This window comes from Mustela nigripes, chromosome 2 (assembly GCF_022355385.1).
Source record: "Mustela nigripes isolate SB6536 chromosome 2, MUSNIG.SB6536, whole genome shotgun sequence".
Classification (NCBI taxonomy): Eukaryota; Metazoa; Chordata; class Mammalia; order Carnivora; family Mustelidae; genus Mustela; species Mustela nigripes.
In genome coordinates this window covers 68,599,892-68,624,826 of record NC_081558.1, presented here as the reverse complement: position 1 = coordinate 68,624,826, position 24,935 = coordinate 68,599,892, and the positions used below count along the sequence as shown (strand labels likewise).

The 24,935-nt window shown below is 38.2% G+C and overlaps 1 protein-coding gene across 1 annotated transcript in view; it reads right to left on the bottom strand.

Moving 5' to 3' along the window:
• TOPAZ1 (testis and ovary specific TOPAZ 1) overlaps nt 1–24,935 on the bottom strand; it is a 138,940-nt gene that overhangs the window by 9,514 nt on the left and 104,491 nt on the right. Inside the window, 1 exon segment of the mRNA XM_059388313.1 lies at nt 1,353–1,517. Within this exon segment, the coding sequence (XP_059244296.1) occupies nt 1,353–1,517 (165 nt within the window).

Here is a 24,935-nt window from a genome sequence, read left to right as displayed (position 1 = left end):
ACTATGGGAGTTACAGTCACTGAAATGCAATCATCTTATAGACTAAGAAACAAATAAGCATTCAACAAAAGCAAATACATTCATTTACTTTGTAACAAAGAATAAGAAAGGAAGCTTGACAATTATTGCAGAGGCTGCATTAACATCCATTTGTGATCCCATGTGTCTGCATCTGCAGTGTCTCAAAATGAATGACTTGCACAGTTCTGCTTGCATTGTCTACAGTTCAGAACTCGGACTTAATTTCCCATGACTAAAAATAAATCACCCCCTAATATTCTCTCTCAAAAACAAATCTTTCATTGGGTATTTCTAGTTCAATTCCTCACTTAGAAGAAAGTGAAGTCAGTCTCTTATTCCCTATATTTAGTCAGTTCAATCTATAACCTAGACTCTGGTCTTTATCACTTTATTGGCAGCATTCATTAGTGATTCAGGCCTTGGCAGAAAATTAATCTTCTTACCTTTTCGTCTCTTCCTGAACATCTCTACCAGTGGAACTTCTCTGACTGATAAAGCACTGTGGGAGGCCCTTGGGTTAACATTCTGATGAAGTGGTAAGCTGCCACTCTGAACCTATCGCTCAGCTCATTTTGACCCAAAGCTTTTGCTCATGCTTCCCTTAACATGGACTCTCTTCCTGTTCATATAAGACCTGAGTTTAGGATTCAAGAGCGCTACCTACTATTGCCCACATTAACATTCCCTTTCTTTGAACTTGTCATTTGTTAATTTCCTCCAATTATTCCATGTTTCCCTATGTTCCAAGGTAATGGAAACTAAAATCTATATTTATATATAGTAAGTAACAGAAAAAGTATTTTTCATTATTCTAATACAATGAATTTTGACCACATAAAGCTTGCTGTGGGCATTACTGTTTGCTGCTGACCTGACAGGTAGGGAAAGGGGACTGATGAAAACAGTTGGGAAATGCTGATAACCCAAAGGTAAGCACCCCTGCTTTAAAAAAATAAAACAAAAATAAAAAAAGCATATTCAAGTTTCAGAGAACAGATTTGCAGAAAACAGTATCATTAAAAATATATGTTGAACCAAAACAGGTGCAGAACTGTTTCTTCTTTAAACATCAGATGGAGATGCCTGGGTTCTCAGTGAGTTGAGTGTCTGCCTTCAGCTCAGGTCATGATCCCAGGGTCCTAGGATGGAGTCCTGCGTTCTCCTTGCTTGGTGGGGAGTCTGCTTCTCCCTCTGCCTGCCTCTCCCTGCTTGTGCTCCCTCTCTCTCTAATAAATAAACAAAATCTTTAAAAACTTAAAAAAAAAACAAAAAAAAAAGATGGACAATAGATTATTTGAAACTTTTGAAACAACAGATTAATTGAAACATACCTTGAGAATTTTGAAAACCTGGTAGATTTTGCAAAACTTCAAATGTCTGTCTATAAAGGCTCTTGGCTAAGATTTCATGTGCAATTGTACAGAGCAGATTATGTCGATTGAGTACATCCAGTCTATCACAAGGCCACAGTGGTGTATTGATGATCCATTCTGACTCTTCCAAAAAGAGAAAGGTACTAATAATTTATACTACGGAAATTACACTTAACAGTATAATCACAACTGTTTTCAAATATGTTAAGCATCAATACTTAAGTATGTGTTCAGAAAAGATAACAATGACTCAAATTCATTAAAAGCAACTTATATAGTGATGATCACCATCCTAAGGAGATGCGAACTAATGAGCACTTTGTTATATGTATTTTTTAATTCTTCATTTTTCTAAGTGTACAAATCAGTTATTGATTCTGAAGTTAATGTTTATTTTTGTATGACAATGTTTCGACTATAGTGAATATTTGTTATAATGTAAAATATTATTTGTGTGGGCAAGTTTAACAACTTTACAATAAAGAATACATAATTTAGGGGCCCCTGGGTGGCTCATTTGGTTAAGCTTCCAACTCTCTTGATTTCAGCTCAGATCATAATCTCCAGGTCAAGAGATTAAGCCCTGCACTGGGCTCTGCAGTATACTCAGTGTAGAGTTGGCTTGAGATTCTCTCCTTTCCCCCTGCCCCTTTCCCTGCTGGCACACATACTCTCTCTCTCAAATAAATAAAGGGGAACCTGGGTGACACAGTCAGTTAAGCGTCATACTCTTGGATTCAGCTCAGTTTGTGATCTTAGGGACATGAGACTGAGCTCTACATCAGGCTCCACAATCAGTGTGGAGCATGCTAACATTTCTCCCTCTGCCCCTTCCCACACTTGAGTGGTCTCTCTCTCTCTCTAAAATAAATAAACCTTTAAAAAATAAAATACATAAATAAGATCTTTAAAAAAAAATCACAATTTAATTAGTTATTTTGGAGAACAGGTTTTCCCACCAGTTTCTTAAATAATTTTTATTATAAAATATTTTATATGTACACAAGAATATCTAATGTACATAAGTTATAAAAACATAATAAAGTTTTATGTACCTTTCATTCATCTTTAAAAAAAGGATATTACTTATAATTGCTGAGTTCCTTGATTTCTGCCCTGATTTGCATATCAAAAGCAATAGGAGACTGTAATACAGAACACTGAGGTGCTAAAATATTAGATATGTCAGTATTTTATCATTTACCTAATTCCCTCAATCATCATATACAAGATACATAAATGAAACATTGTTATATAACAAATCACATTTCCATGTTCTTTTTTAACTGGACTAAATTCAGGAGACATTTTTCCTTTGTGACCTTCCCAGCACAATAAATACAAAAAATATTAAAGAAAGATTTGGCAATTCATGTATACAATGCCAAAATAAAATCTTAATTGTCCAGTATAGCTTTAAAACAAGAGCTTATTGTTAAATTACTAGAGCCCACTTGATTGACCGATTGCTTGACTTGCTTTACAGTATGTGCTACACAATGTTTTACAAATACTGGTGCTCATTTAAACAGATACTTTCATTACTCCCAAATTTGCTTAAATTTTACTATATCAAGAAATTTAGATGAACTTACTATCTTCTGAAAGACTACCTAAATCATCTGTTGAACATAATTTTCATTTCCTCCCAATAATTCCCCCCAAAAAACCACTAAATCACCATTCCTTATAAGCTGAATTTTATTTTTATCAAATAAGTTCAATTATTTTTTGTTAAACATATATCTGGTAGATATGTCATATTTATAAAAAGTAGACTACTAAGTGGTCTTTTCTCATAACAATTACATTGTTCTTCATTTAGTACTCATTTTTAAATTATTAAGATAGAATAATGGTCCCTTTTTTGAAAGAATAGATGGTATTTTAGGAGATTCATTTTGAAATCTTAACAAACTGTGTAGCTATCTTAAAGAATCTGAGTAAGTTGGTCATTTTATGTACCAAAGTTAACTGAGACTGGTAATTGGGAAGTCATTTGGAAATTAATAGCTTTTAACTAATCCACCCCATTCATAACTCTATCGCTTTTATGAATATTTTATAAGAACTCTTATGAAAGGGTGCCTGGGTGCCTCAGTCAGTTAAGCGTCTGCCTTCCACTCAGGTCATGATCCCAGAGTCTTAGGATCAAGTCCCCATGTCAGGCTCCCTGCTCAGTGGGGAGTCTGCTTCTCTGCCCCTCCCCTGGCTGGTGCTTTCTTCCTCTCTCTCTCTTACTAACTCACTCTCTCTCTCTAATAAAAAAATAATTTAAAAATCTTAAAAAAAATATGACTCTTATGAGAATTAAATTTTCAAAAACAAAACCAGTTTACTTGTGTAAATACTAGTCTTATGGTAGTAAAAGTTCTCATTGCATTAACCCTGTTTTTCTCTGTTCCACAGTTGGGAATATTTTCCATTTGTCTAAAAAATCTGAGTCAAGGACAAGCAAATTTTCTATAATATCAATTGTTTATTTACCTTCCAACATATGCATATTCAATCATTACTCATGCAAGATTTTGAATATAGGGCACTAAGAATATAAAGACTATTAAGACAGTCTGCAGAAAATGAATCTCCAGGCTAGTCAGTGAGATTACCAAATTACTACTCTTTACCACAGTGAATAATGCATATACCATAAAGAATATCTAAAGATACCTCCCCCCTTTAATATATACATTTATTATAATCCCAATCAAATTTCCTATAGAACTATAAGAAAAACTGACTCAGTAACTCTGAAATTCATCCAAAAGAATAAACACTTGAGAATGTAAATAATAGTTTTGGAAGAGAAGGTTGCATATTCTAAAACCAACTAAAAAGAGTTTGGTGCTGCTACAGAAACAGAAATCCCTGGGAGAGAAAGCTAGTACAGAAATAGACATAAGCAGACACAAGATTCTAATATAAGGTAAAAGTAGCATTTCAAATAAGTGAATAAAGGAAGAGTTGTGACATTTTGGGGAAATAAAATTACATTCCTACCTCATATCAAAATTTAAATCTGGTAATGAAACCAAAATTTTGAAAAACATAGGGTAAATATATCATTTTGAGATCACTAAGGACTACCTAAAGCATGATAAAAAAAAAATTAGGAGTAATTTAAAAAGCAGAAACAGACCCATAAATACTGAGAATAAACTGTGGTGGACAGGGAATAAACAAAATAGGTCAAGGAGAGTGGGAGATAAAGGCTTCCAGTTATGAAATGAATAAGTCATGGGAATAAAAGATATAGCACAAGGAATATAGCCAATGGTATTCTTTTTTTTTATTTTAAGATTTTATTTATTTGACAGAGATACAGCAAGAAAGGGGGAGGGAGAGAGGGTGAAGCAGGCTTCTGGCTGAGCAGGGATCCCAATGTGGGGCTCAGTCCCAGGACCTGGGATCAGGACCTGGGATCATGACCTGAGCTAAAGGCAGACGTTTAACAACTGAGCCACCCAGGTGCCCCTAGTCAAAGGTATTCTAATAGCACTGTATGGTGATAGATGCTAGCTATGCTTGTAGTGAACATAAACATAATGTATAGGGATGTTGAGTCACTATGTTGTACACTTGAAACTAATGTAATATAGTGTGCCGGGTATACTAAAAAAAGGAATATTAAAAATATTAAAAGTTATACCAAAACAAATACTAAAAAGATAAAAAGCAGTTTATGTTTAAGTAGAAAAAGGCCAGATGGGCAAAAGAAAAATAAAATGCAAAAATGTCATAAAGTTAAAGGAAAATGAGAAACTAAGAAAAATATTTGCAAATATCCCAACAGATCAAGAACTAATATCTTTAATATTAATTAAGGCTAGTCAGTGAGATTATCAAATAACTATATCATTAATTAATAACAATATTATTAAGAAAGAGCTCTCATAATACTAAGGGGCATAACTTACAGTATGGTATTTCCTAAGTGTGATAAATATGCATCACTGATTTAAGTACCTGACTGATTTTTAGTTACATAATTTTAGTAATTTATTTGTGTATTACAAAAATTATAAAAATAAAAAAGCATATTAAGTATAAAAACAGATTAAACTGGTGATTTCATAGGTATTATTGTTCAGGATAAGTCCAGGCTGGTTGATTTACTTTAAATTAATATTCATATTTTGGGGGGCCTGGGTGGCTCATTCGGTTAAGTATTCAACTCTTGATTTCGGGGAGTCGGCTTGAGATTTCGCTCTTTCCTTCTCCCTCTGCGCCCTGCCCCCCGTTCACATGCACTCTCTCTAAATCTTTAAAAAAATGTTTATTTTTAAAATATAAATGGTCACTACAGAAAATTAAAGCAAAACAGAAAGTACAAAGAAGAAATTAACAAAAACCTAATCCATCACTGAAAATAACCAGTGGTCACATTTGATGTGGTGGTAATGACCTAAATAGTGGCTATGCTTACATAGGTAGATAGAAGTGAAACTGTTATATGAAAACAGAGACTGAAGAAGATGGCCTGGCCTAACACAACATTGTGCTGAACAGAGCCTTCCACTGATTGAAAATGAAGATGATACAGTTTTATAAATATTAACATTGTTTATATGCTTATGTTAGCACTGCAATAACAGTCACTGGTCTAGGTATTCAGGCTAACATGTATGCTAAATTTCCTACTACAAAAAGATTAACACTTTTCTAAACAAACCAAAGCGCGCGCGCGCGCGCACACACACGCGCGCTTTAAACTATTCTAGCCTACAACAACAGAGATGGGACTTGAGAGCATTATGCTAGGGGAAATAAGAGAAAAAGAAGACAAATACTGTATGATCTCACTTACATGTGGAATCTTAAAAAAAAAAAAACAAAAAAAAAAAACCCAAACTCCTAGCGCTGCCTGGGTGACTAAGCTGGTTAAGCATCTGTCTTTGGCTCAGGTCATGATCCCTGGATCCTAGGATCAAGCCCACATCAGGCTCCCTGCTCACTCGGATGTCTGGTTCTCCCTTTCTCTTCCCCTCTGCCCCTCCCCCTTGTGCTTATGCACTTTGTCTCACATAAATAAATAAAATCTTTAAACACACACACACACACACACACAATTCCTAGAAAAAGAGATCACATTTGTGGTTATCAGAAGTGGGAGGTAGGGAAATGGATGAAGGTGGTCAAAAGGTACAAAATTCCAATTATAATATTGGGGATGTAATATACAATATGGTGACTATAGTTAACACTGCTCTATGACATACAGAAAAGTTGTTGAGTGTAGATCCTAAGCCTTCTCATCACAAGGGAAAAAGCAACTTTTTTTTTTTTTTTGGTATCTGTATGAAATGATGGATATTAGCTAAACTTGGAGTACTAATCGATTCACAACATTTGTGTCATTATGTTATACTCCTTAAACTTACACAGTGGTGTTTATCAATTATATCTCAATAAAACTAGGAAAAAATCTAAAACAAAAACTCTACACATTTCCTCCCTAGGAAGGTGCAAAGATAGTTAAAGGAAGAAAATCTGTAAGTAATGTATAATAAAAATGGTAATACTTAATAGCACTGGTTAACAAACTAAAGGAATGACTTGAGGAAGTGTGGTTTAGGGACACAAGGGAGATGTGAGAAGTCCTCATGTGAGAGAGTTATAGGGTAGTGGTCTTCAAAGTGAGGTCCCCAGACCAGCAACATCAGCAACATCTGAGAATTTATATGAAATGCAAATTCTCAGGGCCCATCCCAGACTTAATGAATCAGAAAAATCTGGAAATGGGCCAAGTAATTTGTATTTTAACAATCTTCCAGTGTGTTCTGATGGTCAGTTTTGAGAACCATTGTCTTGGATTTATAAAAACAAGATCAGAATCACCGTCTTCCTCAGGTGGCTGAGTAGGTTAGATCCGGGTCTATTTGTGTAGTTTGTGTTTTGGCTCTAGTTGTAATTTCATGAAGTCCATTTAGAGGAAAGACTAGGGAAATAACAGTACTGGTATAAGGCTTAAAAATATGGACTTTGCAACCAGACAGACCTAGACTGGAATTCTTGCTTCATACTTATTTGCTGTGTGATCTTCTCTGAACCTCAGTGTCTTTATCTTAGGATACCTTCACCTACCTCACTGGGTTAAATGAGATGACACAAGTAACAAACTTAGCACAATGCTTTGGTATATAGCAAATACTCATATTATTAGATCAATAATGAAGAGAAAGACTAAAATCTGAAAAGAGACCAAGAACATGAACTAGTAATTCACAAAAAAGGAGTAAGAGTTAAATTTTCTAATAAGTAATATATGTATAGTACATTAAAGCAGTTAACAGTCATTTCTGGGTAGACTGCATAAGGAATTTCTATCATCAGTTTTTCTTATCTACCTTTTCTTATTTCTTGATAATGAATATGTGTGACTTACATTAAGGCAATAATTTATTTTAAAGTTCAAGGGCAGCTTCTCAAGAAATAGCATAACTTTATAAAATGTATATTCTAAAGAGTTAAGACACTTATTCTTCAGCCTTGAAACAATCATTATATAAATTATGATTTTAAGGCTCTTTTTTTATGCTGGTAAGGGGAGAAGGCAGGAATATGTTGTTCAATTGTCAAGATAGAAGCTACTAGTGCTGCGAAAGAGTTTTAAATGTCAAATTAAAAAGCCAAAATAAGGGGGACCTGGGTGGCTCAGTGGGTTAAAGCCTCTGCTTTCAGTTCAGGTCATGATCCCAGGGTCCTGGGATCGAGCCCCGCATTGGGCTCTCTGCTCAGCAGGGAGCCTGCTTCCACCTCTCTCTGTCTGCCTCTCTGCCTACTTGTGATCTCTGCCTGTCAAATAAATAAATAAAATCTTTAAAAAAAAAAAGCCAAAATAATAGATTTCTTATCATAAAGTCTACAACTCACTAAAATGTGTAAAATATTCTGCATTTCTCAAACATGACTAATGTATAACTCTTCTACAGAAAGTTTAGTAGGTAATAAGTACATATTTTTTTCAAAAGGAAAAAATATAGAAAAAAATATGTAAAAAGTTAATCTGCCACTTATCCCTGTCCTCCAATCACTCAGTTGCTCTTCCCAGAAGCAACCACTACCATTTGTTTCTGGTGCATCCTTCTATAAATATTTTAAGGGTGTAAGAGCAAATACGTATTTATCAATATTACTTATTTTTGTTACTGTGCAACTGTTCTGCCTTTTTAACCTGGCAATAGATCCTGCAGATCATTCCAAATGGGTATCTATCTGCCTCATTCTACTCCATCTTATGGCTATCATCCTGTTAATCAACTGGTACTCTCTTAATGGACATTTAAGTTATATGAATCCTTTGTTATCACTGTTGATGGTGAAAAATTAAAAAAGATTCTGGACAATTTATAGTACATATGCTTGCATTTGCAGGAGAAATTCCTAGAAATAGAGATGATATGTAAAAGGAAATAAGCATGCCTAAATTTTGACAGATATTTAGCCAATAAACTGCTAAAGACAATGTATATGAATGCCTGTTTCTCTATACTCTCAGGAAAAGTATATCACTAAACTCTTGTTTTGCTAGTCCGACAGTAACTTTAATATGCATTTCATATTACATAATATGTATTTCATAATACGTGAGTATTACTCTCACGTGTTACCAGTGAGATAGAGACCTTTGTATTTCCTTTCTACAGACAGGTCTGTTTATTGCAGAATTCTTTTAAGTACAAAACAATTCTGGGGGAGGGGCAAGATGTGGCAGAATAGAGGACTTCATTTCATCTCCTCCCCCGAATTTAGCTGTATGTCTATTATCAAACCATTCTGAACACACACAAATTCAACCTCAGATGTAAGAATATTTATCTGGATCTCAACAAGCAGAAAAATTACCTCTTTTTGCAAGGTAGGAGGTGCGGAACCTTGAATCTTCTGGGGAAATATCCAAAGATAAGTGGACAGGGGAGGGAGCCTCCATAAGCCAGACACCAGGAAGTGATATAACACCAGGGCAAAAAAACCAGGACCTTTGGAAATCTATCTAGTGAGAAGCATCCCCTTCTGAAAAGGGTACAGGGAGTGAAGAAGGGCAGAATTCTAGGTATCATTGTAGACTCAGGATTTCCAGAAGACTCTGAAAGAACAGGGAGCCCGAAGTAATAGAATGCTCAAGCAGTAGAGTGGGGAGACTGGTTACGGTCAGCAAGCCCAGAGGGTACTTTCAGCTCTGGGCACCATAAATGGCTAGCAGAGCCTGGACAGAGAAAGACCTCTGCCTGACCACTCTGGAAAGGACTAGAAGGTGCGGGCTGTCTAATATCCTAGGGGAGATATAGAACAGCTTGTGCCCATGATAGGGATAGCTCTCAGGGCAGTGTGGCGACGAAGAGATGCTGAGGCAACACTGAGCATGACCTAGGAGCTGTGAAAAATGGTGCACATGCAAGAGCCCATGGCCGCTGGCAGAGTCAAAAGGCCCAAAGATGCTGGCAGGTCCCCGTGACTTCCCAGGAGAGGTGCCCTGGGCACAAACTGCATTAATCTGTGGAGTTTGGTACATTCAGAGGTGGAAATAGATTGACCTGGAACATCTGTTAGCAGGTGGGGGCATGACACCACAACACTGGAGCTCTGGGCTTGAGATTCCTTTCTCTAAAAGGAAGTGGAAAGATGCCAAAGAACTAAAGTCCTGCAGCCAACCAGCTCACATTAAGCCCATCCCCCTGACAAGCGGTGGGGCAATTCCCCACAGGCAAAGACACCTAAGTAGCAGGCTGCTCCCCCAGAAGACAGACTGGAAGAACAGGTTTCAAATAAGCAAAGCTTATTTCTGTCAAATAAATAAATAAAATCTTTTAAAAAAAGGGAAGGGGGAGTAAAACTCTAATGCCCAGGAAAAATAATATAGGGAGCTCCAGTTGTTCCTTTACAACTTGCTTATACTGCAGGGTAAACTTTCCATTTCTTTTTTAGTTTCATTTCTTCTTCTTATTTTTTTTAACCCTGTTCCTGTTTCAAGTAGATTATTTCCCAACCTATGTTTTTAAGTCGCTTCTTAATTTTATTTTTTTCACATATATTTTATAGACTTATGTTCCACACTAGCCCATTTTTCATTCTATTCAATTTTATCTTAATATATATGTCAGTTCTGATTTCTTTGCAATTTGAGGATATAGTGTCTTCTAATACACAGACCAAAAATCAAGCAGGAACAGGCAGATCACCCTGCTGTGTCTACCCTGAGAGATTATAATCACTCTTCCCACACCCCTCACCCTTTTCCCCCCCTCTTTTCTTTGTTTCTTTCTTTTTTTGTTTTGTTTTGTTTTGTTTTGGATCATCTTGGCTCTGGTGGCATATCCATGGTAGCTTTCGACAACTTCAGATTTTTTTCTAAGGTGCATTTTGTTTATGTAGTGGTTGATATTTTAGATTCTGTACATTCCCTCAACCATCCCTCAACAGAATGACTAGGAGGAGGAACTCCTAACAAAGAGAAGAACCAGAAACAATGTCCTCTTCCACAGATCTAATGAACACGGATATAAGCAAGGTGTCAGAGATAGACATCAGGGTAGCAATCATGAAGTCAATAACTAGGTTTAAGAAAAGCATTAGTGACAATATAGAATCTCTAAGGGCAGAAATGAGATTGAATCAAGCTGAACTTTAAAATGCTATGAACAAGACACATTCTAAACTAAATATTTTAACAGCCAGGGTACATAAGGCAGCAGAACGAATTAGTGATCTAGAAAAAAAACTGACAGAAAGAAAAGAAGTCGACGAAGATAGGGATAGGGAGCTAGTAACCCATAAGAACAGAATAATGCCAAGAAACATTCCAAGGTCAGAATTATTGTGATCCCTGGGGAGATGGAGAAAGAGAGAGGACTAGAGGCTATATTTGAGCAAATTAGACCTGAGAACTTCTCTAATCTGGGGAAGGAAACAAGCATTTGTGCCCAAGAGGCAGAGAAGATTCCTTCCAAAAATCAATAAAAATAGATCAACACACTGACATATACTACTAGTGAAGCTTGCAAATCTTAGAGCCAAAGCAGCTATCCTGAGAGCAGCCAGGGAGAAAAGATATCTTATGTACAGAGGGAAGAACATCAAAATAACATCAGACCTGTCCACAGAGACCTGGCAAGCCAGAAAAGACTAGCAAGACATATTCAGGATACTAAATGGAAGAACATGCAGCCCAGGATACTTAATCCAGCAAGGATGTTATTCAGAATGGATGGGAAAAGAGCTTACAGTACCAGCAAAAACTGAAAGAATATGTGATCATCAACCCAGCTCTACAAGAAATATAAAGGGAAATCCTATAAAAGAAGAAAGAAAACCTAAAATTTATAGAGACAATCTATAGAAACATGGACTTTAAAGGCAATACAATGGCACTAACTTCATATCTTTCAATAGTTATTCTCAACGTGAATGGGCTGAATGCTGCCATTAAAAGCCACAGGGTTTCAGACTGGATAAAAAAGCAGGACTCACCCATATGCTGTCTATAAGAGACTCATTTTGAACCTACAGACACCTCCAGATTGAAAGTGAAAAGATGGAGAATGACTTATCAGCCCAAAAGACCTCAAAAGAAAGCTGAGGTAGCAATTCTCACATCAGACAAATTAAATTTTAAACCAAAAACTATAATAAGAAGTGTAGAGGGACACTGTATCACACTTAAAGGGTCTATCCAACAAGAAAATCTAACAATCGTAAATATCTATGCCCCCAACATGGGAAGAGCCAACTACATGTAACAACTATTAACCAAAATAAGGAATCATAACTGATAATAATACATTAATAGTAAGAGGCTTCAACACTTCACTCAAGGCAATAGATAGAACATCTAACCAGAAGATCAAATAAGAAATAAGAACTTTGAAGGACACAATGGGCCAGATGGACTCCATAGATAAATACGGAACAGTCCATCTTAAAACAACAGAATACTAATTCTTTTTGAGTGCACATGGAACTTTCTCCAGAATAGACCATGTGACTTGGGTCACAAATCAGGTCTCAACCAAGACCAGAAGATTGAGATTATTCCTGAATATTTTCAGACCACAATGCATTGAAATTGGAACTCAGCCACAAAGAAAAATTTGGAAGGAATGCAAACACTTGGAGGTTAAAAAGCATCCTACTAAAGAATGAATGGATCAATCAGGAAATTAAACAGACATGCAAACCAATGAAAATGAAAACACACTGGTTCAGAACCTATGGGATACTGCAAAGGCAGTCCTTAGACACAGCCACCCAAACCTCTCTCAAAAAATTAGAAAAATCTCGGGAAGATTCAAATTAAAACCACATTGAGATATCACCTTACACCAGTTAGAATGGCCAAAATTAACAAAACAGGAAACAACATGTGTTGGAGAGGATGTGGAGAAAGGGGAACCCTCTTCCACTGTTGGTGGGAATGCAAGTTGGTGCAGTCTTTTTGGAGAACAGTGTGGAGATTCCTCAAGAAATTAAAAATAGACCTTCCCGATGATCCTGCAATTGCACTCCTGGGTATTTACCCCAAAGATACAGGTGCTGCTGTTTATAGCAGCAATGGCCATGGTTGCCAAACTATGGAAAGAACCAAGATGCCCTTCAACGGATGAATGGATAAGGAAGATGTGGTCCATATACACTATGGAGTATTATGCCTCCATCAGAAAGGATGAATACCCAACATGGACAGGACTGGAAGAGATTATGCTGAGTGAAATAAGTCAAGCAGAGAGAGTCAATTATCATATGGTTTCACTTATTTGTGGAGCATAACAAATATTGTGGAGGACAAGGGGTGTCAGAGAGGAGAAGGGAGTTGGGGGAAATTAGAAGGGGAGGTGAATCACGAGAGACTATGGACTCTGAAAAACAATCTGAGGGGTTTGAAGTGGCGGGTGGGTGGAAGGTTGGGGTACCAAGTGGTGGGTATTATAGAGGGCACGGATTGCATGGAGCACTGGGTGTGGTGAAAAATAATGAATACTGTTTTTCCGAAAATAAATAAATTGAAAAAATTAAAAAAAAAAAAAAAAAGAAAAAGAAAAATCCCGGAAGCACAGCTACCTTTACACCTACAGCATCTGGAAAAGAATAGCAAATAAAGCCAAACAAAGCAGAAGAGAAATAATGAAGATTAGAGCAGTAATCAATGAAACAGAAACCAGAACAGAATAGATCAATGGAACTAGAAGCTGATTCTTTGAAAGAATTAATAAGATCGATAAACCTCTGGCCAGACTTCTGCAAAAGAAAAGAGAAAGGACCCAAATTAATAAAACCATGAATAAAAGGGGAGAAATCAGGACCAATACCAAGAAAATAGAGACAATTATTGGAACTTGTTACCAGCAGCTATATGCCAACAAACTAGGCAATCTGGAAGAAATGGATGCATTCCTGGATACTTATAAACTACCAAGATTAAAACAGGAAGAAAAAGACTATCTGAACATACTAATAACCAGCAAGGAAATTGAAAGAATAATAAAAAAACTCCCCAAAAATGAGACTCCAGTGCCAGACAGCTTCCCAGCAGCATTCTACCAAACACTGAAAGAAGAAATAACACCTATTCTACTGAAGCTGTTCCAAAAAATAAAAATGGAAGGAAAATTTCCAAGCTCACTCTATAAGACCAGCATTACCCTGATCCCAAAACCACATAAAGACCCAAATGATTCTCTGAATTGATGCAGAAAAGGCATTTAACAAACTACATCATCCTTTTCTGACTAAAACTCTTCAAAATATAGTGATAGAGGGAACATACCTCAATATCATAAAACCATCTATGAAAAGCCCATAGCAAATATCATTCTCAATGGGGAGAAATTGAGAGCTTTTCCCTTAAGGCCAGGAACACGACAGGGATGCACACTTTAACCATTCTGTTCAACATAGTACTAGAAGTCCTAGCCTCAGCAATCAGAAAACAGAAAGAAAAGGTATTCAAATTGGCAAAGAAGTTAAACTCTCTCTCTTTGCAGATGACATGATGCTTTATGTGGAAAACCTGAAGACTCCATCCCCGAATTATTAGAACTCATATAGCAATTCAGCAACATGGCAGGAAACAAAATCAATGCACAGAAATCAGTGGCATTTCTATAAACTAACAATGTGACTAAAGAAAGAGAAATTAAGGAATCAAATCCACTTACAATAGCACCAAAAACTACAGATACCTAAGAATAAACTGAACCAAAGAGGTAAAGGATCTATCCTCTAGAAACTACAGAAGATTTATGACAGAAATTGAGGAAGACACAAAGAGATGGGAAAATATTCCATGTTAATGGATTGAAGGAATAAACATTGTTAAAATGTCTATCCTGCCCAAAGCAATTCCACTTTCAATGCAATCTCTATCAAAAGAGCTGGAACAAACAATCCTAAAATTTGTATGGAACCAGAAAAGACCTGAATTGCCAGGGGATTGTTGAAAAAGAAAACCAAAGCTGGGGGCACCACAATGCCTGACTTCAAGTTACATTACACAGCTGTGATCACCAGAAAAACATGGTATTGGCACAAAAACAGACACATAGAGCAATGGAACAGAAGAGAGACCTCAGAAATGGACCTTCAAACTCTATGGTTAACTAATCTTCAACAAAGCAGGAAAGAATATCCAATAGAAAAAAAGTCTCTTTAACAAATGGTGCTGGGAAAATTGGACAGTCACATGCAGAAGAATGAAACTCGACCATTCTCTTATACCATACACAAAGATAAACTCAAAATGGATGAAAGGCTTTATTGTGGGACAGGAATCCATCAAAATCCTAGAGGAGAACATAGGCAGTAACCTCTTCAACATTGGCCACAGCAACTTCTTTCATGACATGCTTCTAAACGCAAGGGAAACAAAAGTAAGCATGAACTCTGGGATTTCATTAAGATAAAATCTTCTGCACAGCAAAGGAAATAGGTAGCAATATTAAGAGGCAACACATGGAATGGGAGAAGATATGTGCAAATAACATTACGGATAAAGGGCTGGTATCCAATGTCTATAAAGAACTTCTCAAACTCAACACCCAAAAAAGAAAGAATCCAGTCAAGAAATGAGCAAAAGACATGAACAGACACTTCTCCAAAGACATACAAATGGCTAACAGACACATGATAAAATGTTCAACATCACTAGCCATCATGGAAATACAAATCAAAACCACAATGAGATGGCACGTGACACCATTAAATGGCATAAATTAACAAGACAGGAAACAACAAGGTTGGCGAGGATGTGAAGGTTGGTGGGAATGGAAGCTGGTACAGCACTCTGGAAAACAGTATAGAAGTTCCTCAAGAAGTTAAAAATAGAGTTACCCTATGACCCAGCAAATGTACTAGGTATTTACCCCAAAGATACAGATGTAGTGAAAAGAAGGGGCACATGCACTCCAATGTTCATAGCAGCAATGTCCACAATAACCAAACTGTAGAGGGAGCCAAGTTTGATTAATGGATAAAGATGTGGTTCATATATACATGGATTATTACTTAGTCATCAGAAAAATGAATACCTACCATTTGCACTGACATGGGTGGAACCAGACGGTATTATATTAAGTGAGATCATTCAATCAGAGAAAGACAATTATCATATGGTTTCACTCATATGTGAAACATAAGGAATAGTATGGAGGACCACAGGGGAAGGGAGGAAAACTGCAAAGAAATCAGAGAGGGAGACAAGCCATGAGAGACTCTGGAATCTGGGAATCAAACTGAGGGTTACAGAAGGGAAGGGAGTAGGGAAATGGAGTAACCAGGTGATGGGTATTAAAGAGGGCATGTGTGGTGTTGAGCATTGGATGTTATATGCAAAAACAGAAAACAAACCTGATTTTGAAGCACCAAAGAAGAAAAAATAATAAAACAATTCTGGGAAGAAGTCAGCATACTTCTGTGGGTCCTTCTTTGGAAGAAGTAAATTTGTATTTATGGGGGTGCCTGGGTGGCTCAGTGGGTTAAAGCCTCTGCCTTCAGCTCAGGTCATGATCCCAGGGTCCTGGGATCAAGCCCTGCATCGGGCTCTCTGCTTGGCAGGGAGCCTGCTTCCTCCTCTTTCTCTGCCTGCCTCTCTGCCAACTTGTGATCCCTGTCTGTCAAATAAATAAATAAAATCTTTTTTAAAAAATTGTATTAATGAAAATGACTTTTGGGTGCCTGGGTGGTTCAATTGGATAAGTACCTGCCTTCAGCTCAGATCATGGTCCCAGGGTCCTGGGATCAAGCCCCATGTAGGGGTCCCTGCTCAGTGGGAAGTCTGCCTCTCCCTCTCCCTGCTACTCTCCCTGGTTGTGCCCTCTCTTTTTTCTGTCTGACAAATAAAATACATTTTTTAAAGTGACTTTCAATTGAAATGGTTCCTGAAAAAGAGAATCCTGTGTTTTTAACTTATACAAATTTTTAAAGATAACAGTGAAATTGTAAAAATCTATCATCTCCATAGACCATCCCAAAACCTCTCACAAAATCCTTTAGGCTCTAGTTTGAGAAAGAATAGTTTTGCCAGAAATTTTAGGCTGGGGCGCCTGGGTGGCTCAGTGGGTTAAGCTGCTGCCTTTGGCTCAGGTCATGATCTCGGGGTCCTGGGATTGAGTCCCACATCGGGCCCTCTGCTCAGCAGGGAGCCTGCTTCCTTCTCTCTCTCTCTCTGCCTGCCTCTCCGTCTACTTGTGATTTCTCTCTGTCAAATAAATAAATAAAATCTTAAAAAAAAAAAAAAGAAAAAGAAATTTTAGGCTGAAGTTTCCTGTCACAAGGTGCAATAAGCTCATTTTTACCAACTATTTCAACCTTTCCATCTTGCCATATCTTTCCTTTCTAACAAAGAAAGCTTGGCTTATATTTTGCTAATCTCTATTTTTATATTTTGGTTACTCTTCCCCACTTAGCAAACTTCACTGGCTATGTTTGTTAAGTTAAAGAAAAACTTTTCCAACAAATTTTTGATCCTGAAGTACACTCAAAACCTCTGCATTCCATAAACTCTCATCCCTGAACAAAGACAAAGTACTATATATATTTAATGATTAACATATAAATAATATGGAGAGACAAGATGGCGGGAAAGTAGGAGGAGGTGCCCTTTCAATCTGTACCCTAAAGTGAGCTGATTAACTTCCAAAGAACTCCGATCACCCACGAAATCAGCCTGAGTTCAGAATTATACACATCTGGATCTCTACTGGAGCAGAAGACACCAGTGGGCAGATAAAGTGGAGTGGGAAAGTCAGACTGATATCGGAAGATAAACAAAAGGGGGAGAGAGCCATCAGAGGCGACCCATTGGAAACTAATAACCCAATATGAAAGTGCCCTGTGTTTGGGGACCAGCATTAACTCAGGAGTCTGGTAGAAAGCACTCAAAAAGAGCATAGGATCACGGTGGGGGGGGGGGCGGATTGCGGGTCTGGGCTTAAGTCCCCAGACCCAGGACAGCCACCCCTGGCGCAGAGCCAGGGAGAGTGCAGCGGAGAAACCAGGTCTTGGTCCGTGAACCACCAGCACGCCTGAGATCATGTGGCACCTGGCTCCTGTGAGGGGCTGGGAGCCTCACCAGCCAACAGAAGAACAGCCTTTTTGCAGTCCCCACGCGAGTGCCCTGCCAGGCCATCAGAGTCCAAGTCGTGCCCCACACCCTCTCCTGAGAGAGGTGCACACAGGTGCCAGCCCGGTGCTCTCAGACCCCGAAAGACCAGACACTCCCAGCCCAGGCCAGCGGGAAAATCTCAGTGTGCAATCGCTGCTTGGAACTTCTCTGGCAGTCGAGCTGCCCAGACAGCCGCCGCTGCTGTGGTTTTGGGTACAAGCAAAAAATCCTGAGTTCCCAGAAACCACAACTGGGAACCTGCTCTGCCAGCAGCCAAGGGGGGATTTATTTGGGCTCTGCAGCCAGACTGAGGCTTCTCTTTGAGAGGGAAGTCAGGGTGCAGTTTGCTTTCCTCTAAACCTACAAAAACCATCAAAAGCAGTCAAGGCGAGAGAGAAAAACAAAAGTGAACAAATATAAAAACCTCCAGAGAACAAAAGCCTGAAAAAAACTGTTTCCTCAGAGCCCACCCCCTTGAGGGGGGCGGAAGGACATAACTCTGAGAACATCATTTACTGAAAACCCACATGGCAGGCCCCTCCCCCAGAAAACCAACCAGGAAAGGAAAAAAAAAAAAAAAAAAAAAAAAAAAGACGACAAGAGAACAACCACCACTACTTCATAGGACAATTTTTATTATTAATTCGTTCCCACTATTCTGGCTCCTTTTTTTTTTAATATAGATAATTTTTTTAATATTATATAGATAATTTTTTAACCTATTTACCATCACAGTGAGATGTCCCATACATCAAATTCCATAATAACCTGCTAACCTGAACTTTTTGATACATACACCTGTGTTTTCCTTTTGCATTTCTATTTTTTTAATTTCCTTTATTTTAAATTTTAGTATAGTTTAGTCTAGTTTATTCCTTTTTTTAATTTTTATTTTCTAATATTCATATAGAGTTAAACGTCAAGGTAATCCCCTTTCCCCAATCAATGCCACCCCTATAGATAAACCAATTCCTAATCCCCCTTTATCTAAGGAAAGTTGAGTCCTTTAACAAAGATACCAAGATACATCCAGGAAGAATCAAAACAACTTTCCTCACCCACACTGAGAATTTACAACCACTCTCCCATCTTTTTCCTCCACCAGGATTTCTGTGTTTTTGTGTTTGCCCCGATAGTATATAAGTATTACACTCAGGGTCCTTTTTAACGAGGTTCTTCTTTTATTTGCATATATATATATATATAATTATATATATATGTATATATAATTTTTTTTCTCTTGTCATATACTTTCATTAGTCTTTTTGTTTATTTGTTTTTGTTTGTATACTTCATAAATCTTACCCTGGGGCTCATTTGGGCTGAACCTTCTCTTTTATCTCACCTTTCGTTCCTGTCTCTATCCCTCTCTCTTTTTCTTTTTTTTTTTTTTATGATTTTATTTATTTATTTGATAGAGATCCCAAGTAGGCAGAGAGGCAGGCAGAGAGAGAGAGAGGAGGAAGCAAGCTCTCACTGAGCAGAGAGCCCAATGCGGGGCTCGATCCCACGACCCCGAGATCATGACCTGCGCCGAAAGCAGAGGCTTAACCCTCTGAGCCACCCAGGTACGCCCCCTCTTTTTTCTTTTCCTTTTCTTTTTCCTCTCATTTGGGTGGGGAACCCTGATTGCTCGGAAGCGTTCCAGGGTACACCTTGACGCACCATAGTCGATACATCCAGCTATATCCGTTCAGCCATCTCTCACCAAAATGACTAGGGGGAGGAATGCCCAACAGAAGAAAAATACAGAGGATGGACCTTCTGCAACAGAGCTAACGGCTATGAACATAAACAATATGTCGGAAAGAGAATTCAGGCTAACAATTATCCAAGCAATAGCTAGGGTGGAGAAAGTCATGGGGTGACCAAATGGAATTGAAGGGCTGAACTGAAAACGACCAGAGATCATGTTTTCAATAAAGAGCTGAAAGCTACCAGGGATGAGCTTCACAATGCTCTCAATGAGTTCCAATCTAATCTAAATTCTCTCAACACTAAAGTAACTGAGACAGAAGATAGAATTAGTGATCTGGAGAACAAACAGATAGAGAGAAAGGATCAGGAGGAAGCCTGGAACAAACAGCTTAGAAGCCACGAAAACAGAATCAGGGAAATAAATGATGCCATGAAACATTCCAATGTCAGAAATATTGGAATCCCTGAAGGGGAGGAGAAAGAAAGAAGTCGAGAAGATATAGTGGAACAAGTTCTTCATGAAAATTTTCCAAATCTCATGAATGGAACCAGCGTTCATGTACTAGAGGCCGAAAGGTTTCCCCACAAGATTACAGATTCTCGAAAGTCCTCGAGACACCTAATAGTAAGAATGAAGAATTATAATTGCAGGCAGAACCTCTTGAAAGCAGCTAGGACAGGGGCGCCTGGGTGGTCAGTGGGTTAAGCCGCTGCCTTCGGCTCAGGTCATGATCTCAGGGTCCTGGGATCGAGTCCCGCATGGGGCTCTCTGCTCAGCAGCGAGCCTGCTTCCGCCTCTCTCTCTCTCTGCCTGCCTCTCTGCCTACTTGTGATCTCTCTCTGTCAAATAAATAAATAAAATCTTTAAAAAAAAAAAAGAAAGCAGCTAGGACAAAGAAGATCCTTATGTTCAGAAGAAAGCCCATCAGAATAACGTCAGACCTGTCCACAGAGACCTGGCAAGCCAGAAAAGGCTGGCAAGACATATTCAGGGCACTAAATGAGAAGAACATGCAGCCAAGAATACTTTATCCAGCAAGACTGCCATTCAAAATGGATGGAGAGATAAAGAGTTTCCAAGACCGGCAAGGCTTAAAAGACTATGGAACCACCAAGCTGACACTGCAGGAAATATTAAGGGGGGTTCTCTAAAAGAGGAAAAAGCCCAAGAATAGCACTGAACAGAAATATAGAGACAATTTACAGAAAGACTTCAAAGGTAACACAATGTCAATAAAAACGTATCTATCAATAATCACCCTCAATGTAAATGGCCTAAATGCGCCCATAAAACGGCACAGGGCTGCAGACTGGATAAAACGACAGGACCCATCCATATGCTGTCTACAAGAGACCCATGTGAACCTAAAGATACACCCAGACTGAAAGTGAAGGGATGGAGAAGCATCTTTCATGACAATGGGCCTCAAAAGAAGGCTGCAGTAGTGATTCTCATATCAGACAAATTAGATTTTAAACTAAAGACTGTAGTTAGAGATACAGAAGGACACTACATTATTCTTCAAAGGGACTATCCACCAAGATGATCTAACAATTGTAAATATCTATGCCCCCAATATGGGAGCAGCCAATTACATAAGAAAACTGTTAATCAAGATAAAGAGTCATATTGATATAAATACACTAATCGTAGAAGATCTTAACACGCCTCTCTCAGAAATAGACAGACCATTGAAGCAGAAAATCAATAAAGAAACAAGAGCATTGAATGACACATTGGACCAGATGGACCTCCTAGATATATACAGAACATTCCACCCTAAAACAACAGAATACTCATTCTTCTCAAGTGCACATGGAACCTTCTCCAGAATAGACCACATACTGGGTCACAAATCAGGACTCAAGATCTGATTCTCAGATCACAATGCTTTGAAACTGGAGCTCAATCACAAGGAAAAGTTCAAAAGGAACTCAAACACCTGGAAGCTAAAGACCACCTTGCTTAAGAATGCTTGGATCAACCAGGAGATCAAAGAACTGAAACAATTCATGAAAACCAATGAGAATGAAGACACTTTGGTCCAAAACCTATGGGATTCAGCAAAGGCGGTCCTAAGGGGGAAATACATAGCCATCTAAGCATCCCTCAAGAAAACTGAAAAATCCAGAACACACCAGCTGTCTCTACACCTTAAAGAACTGGAGAATCAACAACAAATCAAACCAAGTCCACACATAAGAAGGGAAATAATCGGGATGCCTGGTGGCTCAGTTGGTTAAGCAGCTGCCTTTGGCTCAGGTCATGATCCCAGCGTCCTGGGATCGAGTCCCACATCGAGCTCCTTGCTCAGCAGGGAGCCTGCTTCTCCCTCTGCCTGCCATTCTGTCTCCCTGTGCTTGCTCTCTCCCCCTCTCTCTCTCTGATAAATAAATAAAATCTTTAAAAAAAAAAAAAGAAGGGAAATAATCAAGATTAGAATGCTGAGATCAATGAGGTAGAAAGCAAAGATACAGTAGAACGGACCAATGAAACTAGAAGCTGGTTTTTTGAAAGATCAATAAGATCGATAAACCACTGGCCACACTAATCCAAAAGAAAAGAAATATCAAATTCATAAAATTATGAATGAAAAGGGGGAGATCACAATGAAAACCAAGGAAGTAAAAACAATCATCAGAAGTTATTATCAACAGTTATATACCAATAAGCTAAGCAAACTAGATGAAATGGATGCATTCCTGAAAAACTATAAACTCCCAAAATTGAACCAGGAAGAAACTGACAACCTGAATAGACCAATATCTAGTAACGAGATTGAAGCAGTGATCAAAAACCTCCCAAAAAACAAGAGTCCAGGACCTGATGGATTCCCTGGGGAATTCTACCAAACTTTCAAAGAAGAAATAACACCTATTCTCCTGAAGCTGTTTCAAAAAATTGAAGCAGAAGGAAAACTTCCAGACTCTTTCTATGAAGCCAGCATTACCCTGCTCCCCAAACCAGGCAAAGACCCTACCAAAAAGGAGAATTTCAGACCAATATCACTGATGAATATGGATGCTAAGATTCTCAACAAGATCCTAGCCAACAGGATCCAACAGCACATTAAAAAGATTATCCACCATGATCAAGTGGGATTCATCCCTGGGCTACAAGGATGGTTCAACATTTGCAAATCAATCAATGTGATCAGACAAATCAATAAGAGAAGAGAGAAGAACCACATGGTCCTCTCAATTGATGCAGAAAAAGCATTTGACAAAATCCAGCATCTGTTCCTGATTATAATGCTTCAAAGTATAGGGATAGAGGGAACATTCCTGAACTTCATCAAATCTATCTATGAAAGACCCACAGCAAATATCATCCTCAATGGGAAAAAGCTTGCAGTCTTCCCGTTGAGATCAGGAACACAACAAGGATGCCCACTCTCACCACTCTTGTTCAACATAGTATTAGAAGTCCTAGCAACAGCAATCAGACAACAAAGAGAAATAAAAGATATCTAAATTGGTAATGAAGAAGTCAAAATCTCTCTTTGCAGATGAAATGATTCTTTATATGGAAAACCCAAGAGACTCCACCCCCAAACTCTAGAACTCATACAGCAATTCAGCAACATGACAGGATAGAAAGTCAATGTACAAAATCAGTGGCTTTCTTATACACTAATAATGAAAATAAAGAAAGGGAAATTAGAGAATCGATTCCATTTACTATAGCATCAAGAACCATAAGATACCTGGAAATCAACCTAACCAAAGAGGTAAAGGATCTGTACTCGAGGAACTACGGAACACTCATGAAAGAAATTGAAGAAGACACAAAAAGATGGAAGGCCATTCTGTGCTCTTGGATCGGAAGAATAAACACTGTTAAAACGTCTATACTGCCTAGAGCAATCTATACTTTTAATGCTATTCCAATCAAAATTCTACCGGTATTCTTCAAAGAGCTGGAGCAAATAATCCTAAAATTTGTATGGAATCAGAAGAGACCCCGAATCACTAAGGAAATGTTGAAAAACAAAAATAAAATGGGGGGCATCACATTACCTGATTTCAAGCTTTACTACAAAGTTGTGATCACCAAGACAGCATGGTACTAGCATAAAAACAGACACATAAACCAGTGGAACAGAGTAGAGAGCCCAGGTATGGACCCTCAACTCTATGGTCAAGGAATCCTCGACAAAACAGGAAAAAATATACAGTGGAAAAAAGACAGTCTCTTCAATAAATGGTGCTGGGAAAACTGGGCAGCTATAAGTAGAAGAATGAAACTCAACCATTCTCTTACACCGTACACAAAGATAAACTAAAAATGGATAAAAGACCTCAATGTGAGACAGGAATCCATCAGAATCCTAGAGGAGAACATAGGCAGTAATCTCTTCGATATCAGCCACAGCACCTTCTTTCAAGATATGTCTCTAAAGGCAAAGGAAACAAAAGCGAAAATGAACTTTGGGGACTTCATCAAAATCAAAAGCTTCTTCTGTACAGCAAAGGAAACAGTCAAGAAAACAAAGAGGCAACCCATGGAATGGGAGAAGATATTTGCAAATGACAGTACAGACAAAAGGTTGATATCCAGGATCTATAAAGAACTCCTCAAAGTTAACACACAAAAAACAGACAATCATATCAAAAAATGGGTGGAAGATATAAACAAACACTTCTCCAATGAAGACATACAAATGGCTATAAGAAACACGAAAAAATTTTCATCATCACTAGCCATCAGGGAGATTCAAATTAAAACCACATTGAGATATCACCTTTTACCAGTTAGAATGGCCAAAATTAGCAAAACAGGAAACAACATGTGTTGGAGGGGATGTGGAGAAAGGGGAACCCTCTTCAACTGTTGGTGAGAATGCAAGTTGGTGCAGCCTCTTTGAAGAACAGTGTGGAGATTCCTCAAGAAATTAAAAATAGAACTTCCCTATGACCGTATAATTGCACTTCTGGGTATTTACCCCAAAGATACAAATGTAGTGAAAAGAAGGGCCTTCTGTACTCCAATGTTTATAGCAGCAATGGCCACAGTCGCCAAACTGTGGATAGAACCAAGATGCCCTTCAACGGACGAATGGATAAGGAAGATGTGGTCCATATACACTATGGAGTATTGTGCCTCCATCAGAAAGGACGAATACCCAACTTTTGTAACAACATGGATGGGACTTGAAGAGATTATGCTGAGTGAAATCAGTCAAGCAGAGAGAGTCAATTATCATATGGTTTCACTTATTTGTGGAGCATAACAAAAAGCATGGAGT